Source organism: Xenopus tropicalis, chromosome 2 (genome assembly GCF_000004195.4).
Source record: "Xenopus tropicalis strain Nigerian chromosome 2, UCB_Xtro_10.0, whole genome shotgun sequence".
NCBI lineage: Eukaryota > Metazoa > Chordata > Amphibia > Anura > Pipidae > Xenopus > Xenopus tropicalis.
In genome coordinates, this window is record NC_030678.2 from 72,962,202 (window position 1) to 72,977,981 (window position 15,780).

Sequence of the window (15,780 nt, forward strand, 5' to 3'; positions counted from 1 at the left end):
AGAGTTGTGAGAGGTGTGGCACAGGGTGTTGCTAAACTAGATTAGGGTAAGCTTCTCTGAATAAATGTGTTTTTAGAGATCTCTTGAAGGCAGAGAGATTGGGAGAAAGTCTGACAGTTTGTGGGAGCGAATTCCAGAGAAGGGGGGCAGACCTTGCAAAGTCTTGAATGCGAGCGTGTGAGGAGGGAATGAGAGAGGAGTTGAGGAGCAGGTCAGTAGAGGAGCGTAATAAGCGGGTTGGATGGTACCTAGAGATAAGTTCAGAGATGTAGGGGGGGGCAGAGTTATGAACTGCTTTGAATGTGAGAGTCATTAGTTTGAATTTTATCCTGGATGGTAGGGGAAGCCAGTGCAGGGATTGGCAGAGTGGCATGGCAGAGGAGGAGCGGTTGGAGAGGTGTATGAGCCTGGCAGCAGTATTCATTATGGACTGGAGAGGGGACAGTCTTTGGAGGGGAAGGCCAATTAATAGGGAGTTACAGTAGTCCAGGCGAGATATTATAAGAGAGTGAATAAGAATTTTGGCAGCATCTTGGGTGATAAATGATCGGATTTTGGAGATATTTCTTAGGTGAAAGTGACATGATTTGATAAGTGATTGGATATGAGGAGTGAAGGACAGGGCAGAATCAAGGATAACCCCAAGGCCGACCGGGCCTGGGAAGATGGGTTGATGGTAGAATTGTTAACCGTTATAGATACCTCGGGAACAATGTGGGCGTTGGATGGGGGAAAGAGAACCAGTTCAGTTTTAGAGAGGTTTAATTTAAGGTAACGTTGGGACATCCAAGTGGAGATAGCAGACAGGCAGGAAGAGACGCAAGTTAGAAGCTCTGGATTGAGATCAGAAGAGGAAAGATAGATCTAAGTATCGTCAGCATAGAGGTGGTACTGAAAGCCAAAAGAATTGATTAGTTTGCCAAGTGAGGAGAGAAAATGGTAAGGGGCCCAGGACAGAGCCTGAAGGCTCAGAGACACTGAAGGATCGATCTGAGAGATAAGATGAAAACCAGGATAAGGCAGTGTCACGAAGGCCAAGAGAGCGGAGAGTCTGGAGTAGAAGAGGGTGATCCACAGTGTCAAAAGCAGCAGAGAGATCGAGAAGTATTAGTAGCGAGTAGTGTTTTTTGGCTTTAGCCGAAAGGTCATTTGTTAGTCGGGTTAGAGCAGTTTCGGTGGAGTGTTGTTGTCTAAAACCAGATTGTAGGGGATCCAGGAGGTTATTGTCAGAGAGGAATAGCGTCAGTCGGTTGTATACTAGGCGCTCAAGCAGTTTGGAGATGAATGGGAGCAGAGAGATAGATCGGAGGTTTGTAGGATTGGAGGGATCAAGGGAGGGTTTTTTCAGAATAGGGGATACAATTGCATGTTTCAGTTGGGAGGGAAAGATTCCAGTAGAGAGCGAGAGATTGAATAGATGAGTTAAGGCTTTGATAAGACAGGGGTTGGCATTGCATAGAAGTTTGGTAGGAATGGGATCAAGCAGGCAGGTAGTAAGGTGGGAGGAAGACAGCAGTTTTGAGACTTCCTCTTCAGTCACTGGGGAGAAGGAGCCAAGAAGAGACTGGGTAGCATGTAGGGAGGGAGGGGAATGGTTATGGGGATTTAGTTGTGCAATGTCACTTCGGATGGTGTCAATTTTATTTTTAAAGTGCTCAGCAATAGCTTGAACAGTGACTGAAGCACACGGAGGGGGCGGAGGAGGGGACAGCAGAGAGTTAAAGGTAAAGAAGAGTTGTGCAGGTTTTTTAGAGAGGGAGTTAATAAGTGCAGTGAAGTAGGTTTGTTTAGCTTGGCAGAGGGTGGTGTTGTAGGAGAGCAGAGCAGATTTGTAGCTGCAGAAATCTGACTCTGACCTTGATTTGCGCCAGCGGCGCTCAAGTGCACGTGACTGTTTTTGGAGGGATTTGGTATGAGCAGTGTGCCAGGGTTGGAGTGGTTTGGGCCTCACGCGTTTAGTCTTGGCAGGAGCAAGCTCATTGAGGGCAGTGGTGAGTGTGCTGTAGTAGACAGAGGTAGCCTGATTAGGACAAGAGACAGTTAGGATGTTAGAATGAAGAGAGTCAAAGGAAGAAGAAAGGTGTGAATGAAGAGAGTCAAAGGAAGAAGAAAGGTCTGCAGCTCCAACTTCACGTTGTTCTTACTCATCTAACCTCTAAATCTCTGTTTTTACTAAATAGGCAAAGACCTTTACTTTATTCTATATTCTTTAAAGGATACTAAAGCTTAACGAAAGAACTAGGGCTAGAAATATTTTACATTATGGGGCTCATTTATCATTGTACGAATTTAGATTCTTTGAAAGTACGATTTGTGAAAATTTGTATAGTTAACGATTATTTCTGATGTGCGAAAATGTTACGAACTTTACGATCCGAAAATATTGTGGTATGATCTGAAAGTTACGAAATTTTCGTATCCAAGCGATCGTAAATGGCGCAAAAAACTTTCTGACTTTGAACCTTCAGTGCATGTTTTTGGAAGCCTCCCATAGGACTCAATGGCACTCTGCAGCTCCAACTTGGCCCAAGGAAAGTCATGATACCGAAGCTTGAATGAATTAAGAAACTTTCGTACTCATTGCAACAAATACGATTTTGTTGCACAAATTGTTGCAAAGTGCGGAAAAGTTGTACAAATTAACGAAAGTATTGTAGAAAATACGCAAGAGTTCTAAACTTTAGAAAAAATACGAATTTTTAGTAATCGGACGTGTCGTACTTTGATGCATGTGTCCCTATGTTTGTGCTTCTGTACCAGCCCAAGGCAACCACAGCCCTTTAGCAGGGAAGATCTGTGCCTCCAAAGATGCCACAGTAGCTCCCCATCTTCTTTTCTGCTGATTCACTGCACATGCTCTGTGCTGCTGTCAGTTACTGGGCTTAAGGACCAACTCACTCTATACTAAATATATATATAATATAATGTCACAATATACTGTATACATATAAAATACAAATGTAACATTATAATGCTGATTAGTAATTCATTCAGATCCACATTACTTGGCAGCTCTATAGTGCAATTAGCATCAGACCTGTAGCATTGGTTTATGGCAGGCCAGCCTCATTTTCTGCTTTATAATTTGAGACACCCCTAACCTCAGCTTCTCAACAGCTGCTCAGAGCACACTGATCATGTGCTCTGCCCTGGACAGTTCTAATGGAATCCAAGATGGAGAGCTCTTGTGACAACTGTAAAGACCTATATCATTACTAATATATGAAATGTTATAAGAAATGCTGAAACTTTAAGCTAGTGCAGTCAGTTAAGTATATAAAATATTGCATTTTTAGCCATATTCATCTTTAGGGTTTAGTTCTCCTTTAAGCTATAGCTTAAACTGTCATTTTCTTCCAAATAAATTATTCAGCTTTGAAATAAGCATATTTTCCAACAAGATTCCTTTTTCTCTTAATCCTTTAGGTTTTTGAAAAGAAGAATCAAAAGTCTGCTCAAACTATTGCCCAGCTGCATAAAAAGCTGGAGCATTATCACAAAAAGTTGAAGGAGATTGAGCAGAATGGCATTTCCCGTCAGCCCAAAGATGTACTAAGAGATATGCAACAAGGTCTAAAAGATGTGGGAGCCAATGTGCGTGCAGGCATCAGTGGCTTTGGGGGAGGTGTGGTGGAGGGTGTGAAGGGAGGACTTTCTGGCCTGTCTCAAGTCACTCACACTGCAGTGGTTTCAAAGCCCCGTGAATTTGCTAGCCTAATCCGCAATAAGTTTGGCAGTGCTGACAACATTCCTCATCTTAAGGATGGTCTGGAAGAGGATGGGGAGGGACAAGGTGGAAACCGTGCACTCAGTGGAAGTGCCACACTAGCACCTAGCCCCAAATATGGCAGCGATGATGAGTGTTCTAGTGCTACCTCTGGGTCAGCTGGAGGAGGGAGTAACTCTGGGGCAGGACAAGCAGGGCCTGGGAGTCCCAGGTCTAATACTCTGGATGCTCATCATCATGGACATCATGGGGGATTCGATGCGATACTTGAGGAGCTATGTGAGATCAAAGATGGTCAGAGCCACATAGAGGACTCAATGGAAGACTTAAAATCACAGTTGCAGCGGGATTACAACTATATGACACAGTGTCTTCAGGAAGAACGCTACAGGTAAGTAACTCAGAGCTGGCATGAACCCACTGTGTGTAACCTAGATAAATCCTCAGATAGGACAAATATTTTAAGCATCTAGTATCCTACAATTGGTGATAAAATCAGTTTTGAATAGTTTTTGATATGTGTAAAGGTGGCCTTATACACACCAATATTATCGGATGAAACAAAGTTTCTTGCGATAATCAGTGCGTGTATGGTGGGAGACGAGGTGATCAATATTAGTAAAAGCCTTGGATATCGGTTGTCTTGTCGATTGGGCAGAACTGAAAATTTTGATTGGGTGCCTTTGAAGGTGGTTAATCGTCAGACAGGGGTAAAAAATTCCTTTGTTTTTACCTGCATACCTGACGATTCAGCTCTTAACTGTAGTGGACAAACTATCTTTGCATATGCTAGATTTTGCATTATATATTAATACTAACCTGTTTTTTACATCCAGTTTAAAAGAATAGTAACACCAAACATTAAAAAGGCGTTAAAATATAATGAACTGTTTCCCTGCACTGGTAAAACTGGTGTGTTTGCTTTATAAAGAATACTGTGGTGTATATAAATAAGCTGCTGTGTAGCCATGAGGGAAGTAATTCAGAGCTAAGAAGAAAGAGGAAAAGGCACAGGTTATATAGCAGATAAGCTCTGTAGAATAGAATGTGGCACACTTTTCTGTGCCGTTTCTCCTTTTTCAGACTAAATGGCTGCCTCCATGGCTACGCAGCAGCTTATTTATATAAACTATAGTAGACTTTCTAAAGCCAACACCCTAGCTTTATCAGTGCAGGGCAACAGTGCATTATATCTTAATGGCTTTAAAATATGTTGATTTCATTTTTAAATGATTTTTTAGTAGACTTAATGTATGGAGATCCAAATTATGGAAAAACCCCTTATCGGAACACCCTAGGTCTCAAGCATTCTGGATAACAGATCCGATACCAAACATACTGCAAGGTGTGCCAGGTTTTTAAAGGCCCAAAGTATTAGCAACCCTGTCTATGCATGTTCTTTGACTGTATACAGTAAACCCTTGAATTGCCAAAAGTCTGATATTCGCAGTATATATATTGCTACACTGTAAATAGCAATATCTCAGAAACTGCTAAAAATAGAATATAAATGCAAAAGTGCTCAGAAAAGCACCATGAGTAATTTTACATCAATTATTTTTTTGGGTCTATATACCCTTTAAAAAATGTTTCCCATAATCTTTTTTGACAGAAAATAGAGTCTATGACACTATTCATTTTGAGGGTTAAAATAATATACAAATGTCAAGCTTACACCCTCACACCACAGCTCAGATTTATTATAATCAAAGAAACCTTTTTATTTTTTCTGTATCTCCATTTTCCTTTCTCTTCAGTTCTCCCAATTCTGCCTCCTCATTTTTATTCTATTTTTCATGTCTCTATCATCCTTTTGATTTTCCTTTTCCATTATCTCTTCTTTCCCATGTTACTTTTCACATCTGCCCTCCCTTCTCACTATTTTTTGTTCTTTCTTCCTTATTTTTATTTCCGTCATTAATTTATGTTACCATTTCCTCTTGCATGTCCCCTTTCTACTTCTATTTTCATTTCTGTCTTCTTCCCTGATCCATGTGCTTTTCAGTTTTTTCTTCAGATCAACTTTGAATTCTGCCATTTTCTCTTATGTTTTGATCTTTTTTATCTCCCTGTTTTTTGATATTCACTTACCACTTACCCCCCCCCCCTTAATGTTATTATACTTTGCATCATACTTCAATTTAATTCTCTTGAGCTCTTATGTTATTTACTGCATTCATTTTATTTCTTCCTCTGATTCTTACTGTCTTATCTTTACTTGCATTTGCTTAGTATATGTGGTGTTTTTTTTTTTTATTTTATTGCCAGGCTTGTTGCTACTTGTTTGCACAGTGATTACAAGCTCAGCAGTGTCCCATACAAGCAGTTTGACCTAGCCACTCTGGACTTGCAAAATAGGAAAACTGAGCATGGCAGTATTTGTGTGTGTGTATGGAGTAATATGCATTTCTGGAGAATACATGCAACATGTGTCCTTCACAGATTCAACATCCCAAGATAGTCTTTTAATAGAAACATTTGTGCTAGGTACAAAGGGACTGTGCAATGTATTTTGATCTTTGAACAAAATCATAATCATGTTGACTTATCCACAAGGTATGAACGACTGGAAGAGCAGCTGAATGACCTGACAGAGCTTCACCAGAATGAAATGACTCTGCTGAAGCAGGAGCTTGCAAGCATGGAGGAAAAAGTAGCTTATCAATCATATGAACGAGCCAGGGACATTCAGGTATGAAATCCATCATATTTCTTAAATAGTTTTATATTTCTTCGAGAGTTACTTTTCTTCTGCCAAACAATTTTGTCACATCAAAGGGAATTTATACCCCCCTTGCCTCAGTTTGCCTTATCTAACTAGGCTTATATGGAAAGGTACATTAACATTATCTAAACTTCCATAAATAAAGATAAATTATTTTTTTTTATACAGACATAGCTGATTCTACAGAATGAAGGAAACCATGTGTTTCTGGGACCAGTTTCCCACTCCCTTTAGGCTCAAAGTGTAATGCAAACCTTTCGTCACCTTGTTCCATTGTGAAGGGAGATTCTGGGAACTTCTGGGAGCTGAAGTCTTTCTGCACAGATTCTCTTGAAAGCAGAAAGACTTCAAGTATAATTTCAATAAATTGTACTATTAGCCTGCACTATCTATCTGAATTTTTAAACATATACTGACCTCTCTGTCTTTATAACTATTAGGAAGCAGTGGAATCCTGTCTCACCCGAATTACTAAACTTGAGCTACAGCAGCAGCAACAACAAGTGGTTCAGCTGGAGGGAGTAGAAAGTGCCAATGCTCGGGCTCTCCTTGGCAAGTTCATCAATGTGCTTCTGGCACTGATGGCTGTGTTACTAGTGTTTGTGTCCACAGCAGCCAGCTTTATTACCCCCTTGGTGAAAACTCGATTGCGCCTCCTCTCTTCGCTGCTCTTCCTCCTTTCTCTGCTAACTCTTTGGCGGCACTGGGACTGTGTCACTTCCTGTCTTGAACATGTACTCTTACCCAGCTGATACCCTTCTCTCTTTTTTTGAAACTGCAAACATATCCTGTTTTCCCTCCACAGGTAGGGCAAGAGGCAGGCTTGGAGGGGGGTACTGCCCAGTGCTAACTTAATATACTTATATAAATATCAGTATGGAACTGTTTATCTTGATAAACCTATATAGAGCTTCTTATTAAAAAAAGGGGCGGGCATTTGCCAGTTTTGCCCATACAGTCTGGAGGAGAATGGGGTCTTTCAGAGGTATATGGATTCGCTGAAAGGAAGATAGAATGACTTTCAATTGTAGAAGAACGTACAAAATGGGTGGAAGATGTCCTTCATTATGAATGTTCAATCAAGTGTTCATGGGACAGTGAACTGCAGAAAGTGATATTTTTTAAAATGACTATGAAAATATGCTCTGCCTTATGACAAGCATTGCTCTGCATGATGGATATGGAGTTCTGCTTTTTTGTTAGCAAGTTATTCTCGGAATAGTGTGAAGTGCTCTGTATCATAGAAAGCAATCTTGCAGTGCAAGGCTCTGTAACATCATAGGAAGCAATCAAGTGTGCTCTGTAACATAAAGTATAAACAAAATTCTGAGCCATCTATTGCAAGGCCCACTCTTCTGCACCTGCTACAAAAGGAAAGCAACGATATTGTGTTAGATTTGCTTCAGGGGCCTAAAATTCTGTTCTTATGAAAAAAAAGTCTATTACTGCTATTCCTTTTTACCGTTGGTTTAGAACAATGGGCAAGTAATAGCTTGACCACTAGTGAAGAAGTAATAGGAAGGAAATGCTATAAAAATGTATTTGTAAATGTATTATGCAATAATTATGATCTTCTGTGCACTTCTTAAACTTGGAGAGCATTGTGTCATAAACGAGACCTCTAAGCAGCATAAACAAGCTGGGAGTGAAGAATCAGTATTCTGTTTATCTATACATTTCTTTTTCCCTCCTTCAGAACTGAGTTTAAAAGGATAAGAAATTGTATATGTCATATAAGCCATCAAATCTTTATTTATTTATTTATTTTATGGGTTGATTTGATGAAGACGAAAATTGCATGGGGTTTTGGTTTCACAGGATGCCAAATCCTACAGCAGTGAAATTGTTAGCTCTTACCGTGCCCTTCTGAACTCCTTTACATCAAGCAAAGAATGTATGAATTACAGTTAAAGCACTATATGTATAAGCAAGAGTAACAAATGTTTCCTGTGCCTAGGCTTTGCAAATAATCCAAAAATTGAAGTAGGCCTCAGTGAGAAAAGAGACATTTTAGCTATTCCACAAAATCCCTTAGTGTTAAAGGAACAATTAGCTGGGATACTTATACTTTATTGTCTCTGATCACAGATATAGAAAAGGGGCCATATTGGCTCGCAAAATGTGTGTGTGCAAATTAGTCACCAGTTTGTTCCTGAAAACTGGCATTTATGTGGCGCTATGGACCATTGATGCATGCTTCCCACCAAATCATTTCACATCCTTAGACAAAAACAAACCACTCCAACATCAGACCTTCCATAACTGGCCTGTGTGATTCCATCCTTATTGTGTTTAGGTTACATTTTTCAATGAGCAGATATTAGTCTCCACCTATATAAGATATGCATACATATCAGATGTGAGGGTGTTTCTGAGCCAGGTGACACAACAGTACTTTGAACATTTTCTGTGTGCATTAAATTTAATGTCTGGGAAAACTTTCCTTGGCCCACGAGATACTGTAACAAAGAGTATCACAAGGCAAGGTGTGTATGTGTCACATTCTCTTGCTTCTGTGTGGAAATAAAATTTATACATTTCAACAAATGTTTTTTTTTCTCTGTGCCTTTGGGAAGAGGTGTTATAGTCTAGGGTCTACTATATATAGTTACATAGTTAGATACCAGAGTCCAAAAATATTTTTGGGTTATAGTTCAGCACAAATACTCAGAAGTATACGGCTGCAGATTCCAGGTGTCTGTGAGCCACCCTGACAGTATATCATATGATCAAAAAGCAAAGAGGAATCAAGCAGCTCCAGGCAGCAATTGAAAACTGCAGTGAATTTAATAGCAGTGTCAGCACACTACATGTTTCGGGCAGAGCCCTTTCTCAAGTGCCCTTGACTAGCAATGTCCAATCTTTGCATGTATTGCAAAAATATCAAACAATGAAAGTGTAGTGACCTCAAATGGCCACAAGATGCCTGCATGTGTATAGAATTAAAGCAATACTGACGTTCTTATGCATGATAGAAATTGTGTCAGTATCTCTTCTGAAGGTGGCCTGTATTATGAGAAATGCACCCAGCCAAGTGTTTCTAGGGGGCAGCCACCTATAGTGTGAATGCGGATTAAATTAAGATAGTACGGACAGAATCTAAACTAATTATTAAGGAGCTATTTAAATTTTACATGTCTGGTTCTTAAGGTGTGTGTGGTAACTGTTAACTATACTACAGTTCATTGGCTGAAATTCAGTGAGAGGGAGAAAATGTAACTGGTATATGAAAAGCTTTTAAGCAAACACATTAATGTTTGTTGTTGTGGAGCAAGAAAATCTGCCACAAGCACAAAATTGTCCCAAATAAAGCCTGCCAATACACAATTGGAGATTCTTTGGAGAAGCATTCATATACCAGAAATAATTATATATGGGTACTCAAGGCTTTTCTAAAATGCATGAAAACCTGACTTAGAAGTAGGGCAGGCCAAGAAACACTGAAAAAGAGTATTACGTAATTCCCAACTCATCAACTGTAATGGCTTTGTCAGGGCCAGCACTTAAAATATATCAGACTGGCAATCTGTGGACTCTGGCAAATGGCAGAGGGGCTGCTGTAAGATGCCAGTTACTATTTCATACCCCCCAACTGTCCCGCTTTCCACGGGACAGTCCCAGTTTTTATAGCGCATCCCGCTGTCCCGAATAGTTCCATGAATGTTCCACATTTCCGTAATAGATTACGGGAATGCGGGACATTCATGGAACTATGCAGCACAGCGGAATGCGCTGGCTGGAGCCGGAGTGCCTATGGGGGCTTCTGTGTATGGGGGCACTTACTATGGGGGCTACTGTCTATGGGGTCAATTGGGGTGTACTGTCTATGGGGGCACTTTCTATGGGGGTACTGTCTATGGGGGCACTTTCTATGGGGACACTGTCTATGGGGGCACTTTCTATGGGGGGGTACTGTCTTTGGGGCACTTTTTATGGGGGAACTGTGTATGGGGGGTACTTTCTATTGGGCCATTGAGGCCACTGTGTATGGGGGTACTGTGTATGGGGGGGCACAACTGGTACATAGTTATAACTCACTTATAACTATGTTATACTCATAACTGACTGCCTTCTCTCTATATTTGTATTTTATATGTAGGAGTTGCTATATTGTTTTCCTTAGGTAGTACAGTATGAGGGTATAGCACATTTGCGTCTGATCCCACCATTTCAACTATATAAAAGGAGTTTTTTTTTGTTTTTTTTAAATGGGGAGTGGCCACAAAAGTGGGGGTTGTCAAAAAATTGCTGTGTACTGTTTTGTGTACTTTTACTGACAGGGCCTATTTTCAATCTCAGTCCAAACCCTATAAGGAGCAGGAACCCTAGTTGTCTGCAAATCTAGTACATTGTTCTCAGCCATCTCTATTACCCTGCCTTTATCTTTTCCTTCCTTTCCCTTTCTATTTTACTGGAAAATCACATCACTTATCTTACTTTATTTAAAAACTTGTACAGAAATTAAGAAGTCTGCAACATTCTAAGAAGCTTTTGTGCTTTCCTGCTCACTCACTTTTATTTGCTTCCTCTTTTTTTTATTTTGCCTGACTCATTGTCTGGTGATTTCCTATTATGCCATGGGTGTTTGTAGCCAGGGGGGGCTAAACACAGTGTGGCAGCACATTCCTATCGTTCCTCCTGTGCTCTGAAGTGGCACTTTCTTCTGCACCTGATCATCATCTGACCAGACAGTCAGCTTCCATCAGCCTGTCTGTGTTTTTAAATGCATCACTCTTAGTCCATTAGCAACTGCTTTCTGCCTTTTTCAGGCCCCAAGAGACTCTAATATTCTTAGGTGCGCCCATAACCATTCTGCAGATACAAACAAAAATAAATGAAAGATCATGCTGCCAAATTAAGTGTATAAATATAACATAGTTTATTAGACACAGCAGTGAGAATTACTATTTACATACATGCACATGTATACATACATACATTCTTATATATACATATATACATTCTTATACAGGTATAGGACCCGTTATCCAGAATGCTCGGGACCAAGGGTATTCCGGATAAGGGGTCTTTCCGTAATTTGGATCTTCATACCTTAAGTCTACTAAAAACTCAATGAAACATTAATTAAATCCAATAGGATTGTTTTGCATCCAATAAAGATTAATTATATCTTAGTTAGGATCAAATATAAGGTACAGTTTTATTACAGAGAAAAAGGAAATCAATTTGAAAAATCCTAATTATTTGATTATAATGGAGTCTATGGGAGACAGGCTTTCCGTAATTCGGAGCTTTCTGGATAATGGGTTTCCGGATAAGGGGTCCGATACCTGTATATACATACATATAAACATAAATGCATATATATATATATATATATAAACACGTACACACATGTCTATACATACATAAATTCTTATACATACATATATGTATATATACACACAGAAATACTGTTTATTCATACATTTATATACACATACATACACTTACTATGTTACGTACATATAAACACATACATATATAAACACACATTGAAAGATCACTGAAGGGCAGGCATATTTGATTGTTTAAATACGGCTTAAAGTACTGGCTTCCAGGCTACAGTATTTTTCTTTTACCCTCTGGATTATGGAAGAACACGATACTTTGATACTTTTACATCTGAAGATGCAGAGAGAATCCTGTTTTCTGAACTCCCCTCCACTTGTTTTTAAAAAAGAAAGTGTTAGATTATCTTCTACACTGTACTTATTTATCTAACTATTATAGACAGAAACTTATCCCAAGGGGTTTCCGGGTGAGACATATACCTACACTGGGGAGGACTAATCCTGAGTTTTGTAGTAAGTGGTGTACCTCTTTTACTCCAAAAAAAGGGCTATCTCCACTTTTGTAAATTCCCCCCATTGTATTACTTAATATAACCATAATACTTTGGGTATGGAACACTAATGTGACGTGCAATACAGAAGGTGGGTGTAGATTTCACTCTGTGCACTGGATAGGTATTCCTGATGAAGGCTCACCTCTGAGACAAAAATTGAATAAAGCTATTTAATATTTTTACCAAGTCCTGTGAGTGCTGGATGGTATATATATATATATACAGCAACAAAAAAGTACTGCACTCAACAGGCTTAGTTGGAGTAATTTATTTTAAAAATACATATATAAGTCCAAATGGTACACACCATATGCATTAACAAAACCTGGGTGCTAGTACCAAGAAAATACACTGGAACAAGGACAGCAATATGATTTGCATTACATAAATGTAGGAAAAAAAATAAACCTTTCTCTGTACATTTTTGTTTCATAATTCTTTATATACATATACACAAGTATTACAGCAAAACAAATGTTTTTCAAGGGTAATGAAACCTCCCTTCCTCAGGTGAAAGGTACTGTCAATAAGTCTGCGGTATGTTACACAACCAAGCTGTACTAGGCAGCCTACACAAATACCTGAGGCAGGTTCAAGCATGTGTGTGTGCAGAGGCAAAACACAATTATATAACTGCAATCCAAATGTGTTATTTATTAAAGGCTATACTTTTACACAAGCCACATTTTTAACGGAGATTAGTGTGCTGTCTTCCCTTGAGGTAGGTAGGGCTAAAATTAAATCCCATTATCCTGGGATCCTGTTAGATCACTGATGATCAGACATGTTTGGATATATCTAAAACTACTTATAAAAGCACACACACCTAGAAAATTGCTTTATATAGAGAAATAAAAATTAATGATGCCTTGAAATGTTTCTGCTTGAAATTGCCATTTCCTGATGCACATTGTTGATGAGTGCATGATTCTATAGCATATGAAGAAGGGAACAGGAGCCAAGGAGAATATGAGGGTGGCAATTCATGTATATTGCCCTTTGCAATCTGTGGCACAAGGGGGTGGTCATTCATGATTCGGAAGATGGTCATATTCAAACACTTTTTCACAGTCCAGTGTACTGCTCGCAATCATCACCATTTAGTTTTGATGAATCTACTATCCGATTAGAAATGATATAACGTAATGTAAAAATTATTTTCAGGAATTTAACAACTACCTTATACTTCTATCCAGTGGTCCTACACAAGAAAGTATTTTTTTCTATTGTCTCTTGTTGCATTAGAGCTTTATTCTCATATCGCTAGGTGTCATTTAAATTTGTTGTCAGATGAGATGAAAATATTTCTTGCTTACTACGTGGGTTCCCTGCAGTGTTGGTGTCAGTTATTTGTTGTATTTCTAAGAGAAATAGTGAGCGCTTATTAATGCAATTAATAAGCAAGAAGTAGGCCCAACAGTTGTCACAGGTACAGGATTTAATAACAGAATGTAATAACAAAGGCCGCAAAACCAGTTAAGTTCCAGTTAAGGCTGAACACTGGCCAGATATAAAATTTAGACAAATCATACTCTTTGTAGAGTGGGGTCAATTAAATAACAGCTATTTGCCATACACACATTTTTAGGCAGAATTAAAAAATCTGAAGTGTGTACATAAAAAAACTTGAACACAGTGAAATCACATTCTTCCCTTTATTTTTAATCTGTCATAACCTCTAAGGACTTCTAAAGGAACCAGTTTTTTATTCATGTTTTCAAGTTTTTCAAGTTTTTTGTGTAAATAATAAATCTCAAAAATTCTCATTTCCAAACTTAAATTCACATTATTCACATTTGTTTATCAGTAGAAAACATTAATTGGTGTAAAAACTCAAGTTCCTCAAAATCTGCCACTTTGGGTTACGGCACTCTAGACACTACGGCACTAAATGCTAGGTATTTTAATCAACATGTCTTGCAGTGGTACTGCAAATAACTTGTATCAATGTGATCCAACAACTTCAATAACTTCAATAGGCACCTCACAAAATGTTTTATCCTTCCTAGATATACATACATACAAGAAAGCCTGATGCGCACCAGTACTTTAAACAAACTTAAGTCACTTTTATTAGATTTATCTATGAAAGCCCTAGTTTTATTCAGCATGAAGGGCTCTCCAACAAATATTATCCAATAATAAAAGTGCCCAGATTTGCCAAACCTTATGCAAATTGATTTGCCATGATCATCTGTATCCCTGTGTTAGAAACCTATCTCTACATGCAGAATTTGTGCTTGTTTTGTTTTAAAGGACAGGTAAGTCAGATGCACCATTGCACATTGCCACTTTTGCCTATATGATGTAGTTAAACTAACTATTCATAAAAAACACCAGAACAAAACCTGCATGGATAAATATATTTCTAAGAATAGGTGGTGAAGTTTCTTATTTCCATGAGATTAAATTTATATAATTTTCCTTCATGATGGTTCTGCCTCTCCATTCTAAGCATTGCAAGTGTAATCTCTATAGCTTATCAAGTTGTCTTGAGACAGCATCAGAATGGCACCTTGGAGATCATTGAGAAGTTTATTCCAAAGTGTGAATAACAGTGAACACTCAGATAGCTCAAAAGATCATAATATGATCCACTCCAGCAAATATATGTGTGTACTAAAATGGAGTCTAGAAGATACTGCTGGTGGTGGAGTTAACCACACAGACAGAAAACCGAGGAAACTACAGGGGGAGAGATGGGAACAAATTAAATAAAAGGCAAAGCATGAAACAACAATGCATGTGTAACATGAAAAAAGACATACGTCCATCAAGTTCAACCATAATGCCTATATATAACCTGCCTAACTACTAGTTGATCCAGAGGAAGGCAAAAAACCCCATCTGAAGCCTCTCTAATTTGCCGCAGAGGGGAAAAAATTCCTTCCTGACTCCAAGATGGCAATCGGACCAGTCCCTGGATGAACTTGTTCTAAGAGCTATCTCCCATAACCCTGTGTTCCCTCACTTGTACTGAGAGCATCTCCATAACCCTGTATTCCCTCACTTGCTAAGAATCCATCCAGCCCCTTCTTAAAGTTATATAATGTATCAGCCAGCACGACTGATTCGGGGAGGGAATTCCAGAACTTCACAGCCCACAGTAAAAAAACCTTTCCAAATATTTAAACAGAACCTCCCTTCTTCTAAATGGAGTGGATGCCCTCGTGTCCGTTGGAAGGACCTACTGGTAAATAAAACATTAGAAAGATTATTATATGATCCCCTTATATATTTATACATAGTTATCATGGCACCTCTTAAGCGCCTCTTCTCCAGTGTAAACAGACCCAACTTGGCCAGTCTTTCTTCATAACTGAGACTTTCCATACCCTTTACCAACTTAGTTGCCCTTCTCTGGACCCTCTCTAACTCAATAATGTCCCGTTTGAGCACTGGAGACCAGAACTGGACAGCATATTCTAGATGGGGCCTTACCAGCACTCTGTAAAGGGGAAGATTAACCCCCTCCTCCCG

The 15,780-nt window shown here is 39.1% G+C and overlaps 1 protein-coding gene across 5 annotated transcripts in view; it reads left to right on the forward strand.

Moving 5' to 3' along the window:
- tmcc2 (transmembrane and coiled-coil domain family 2) overlaps positions 1-8,999 on the forward strand; it is a 39,813-nt gene extending 30,814 nt beyond the window's left edge. For 4 of the 5 annotated variants that reach the window (XM_012965585.2, XM_012965582.3, XM_031896129.1 and 1 more), the window contains 3 exons: positions 3,427-4,118; positions 6,284-6,419; positions 6,893-8,999. In XM_012965585.2, the coding sequence (XP_012821039.1) occupies positions 3,427-4,118; positions 6,284-6,419; positions 6,893-7,204 (1,140 nt within the window). In that variant the 3' untranslated portion in view covers positions 7,205-8,999. 5 annotated transcript variants of the gene reach the window in all.
- The last annotated feature ends 6,781 nt before the right edge of the window (positions 9,000-15,780 follow it).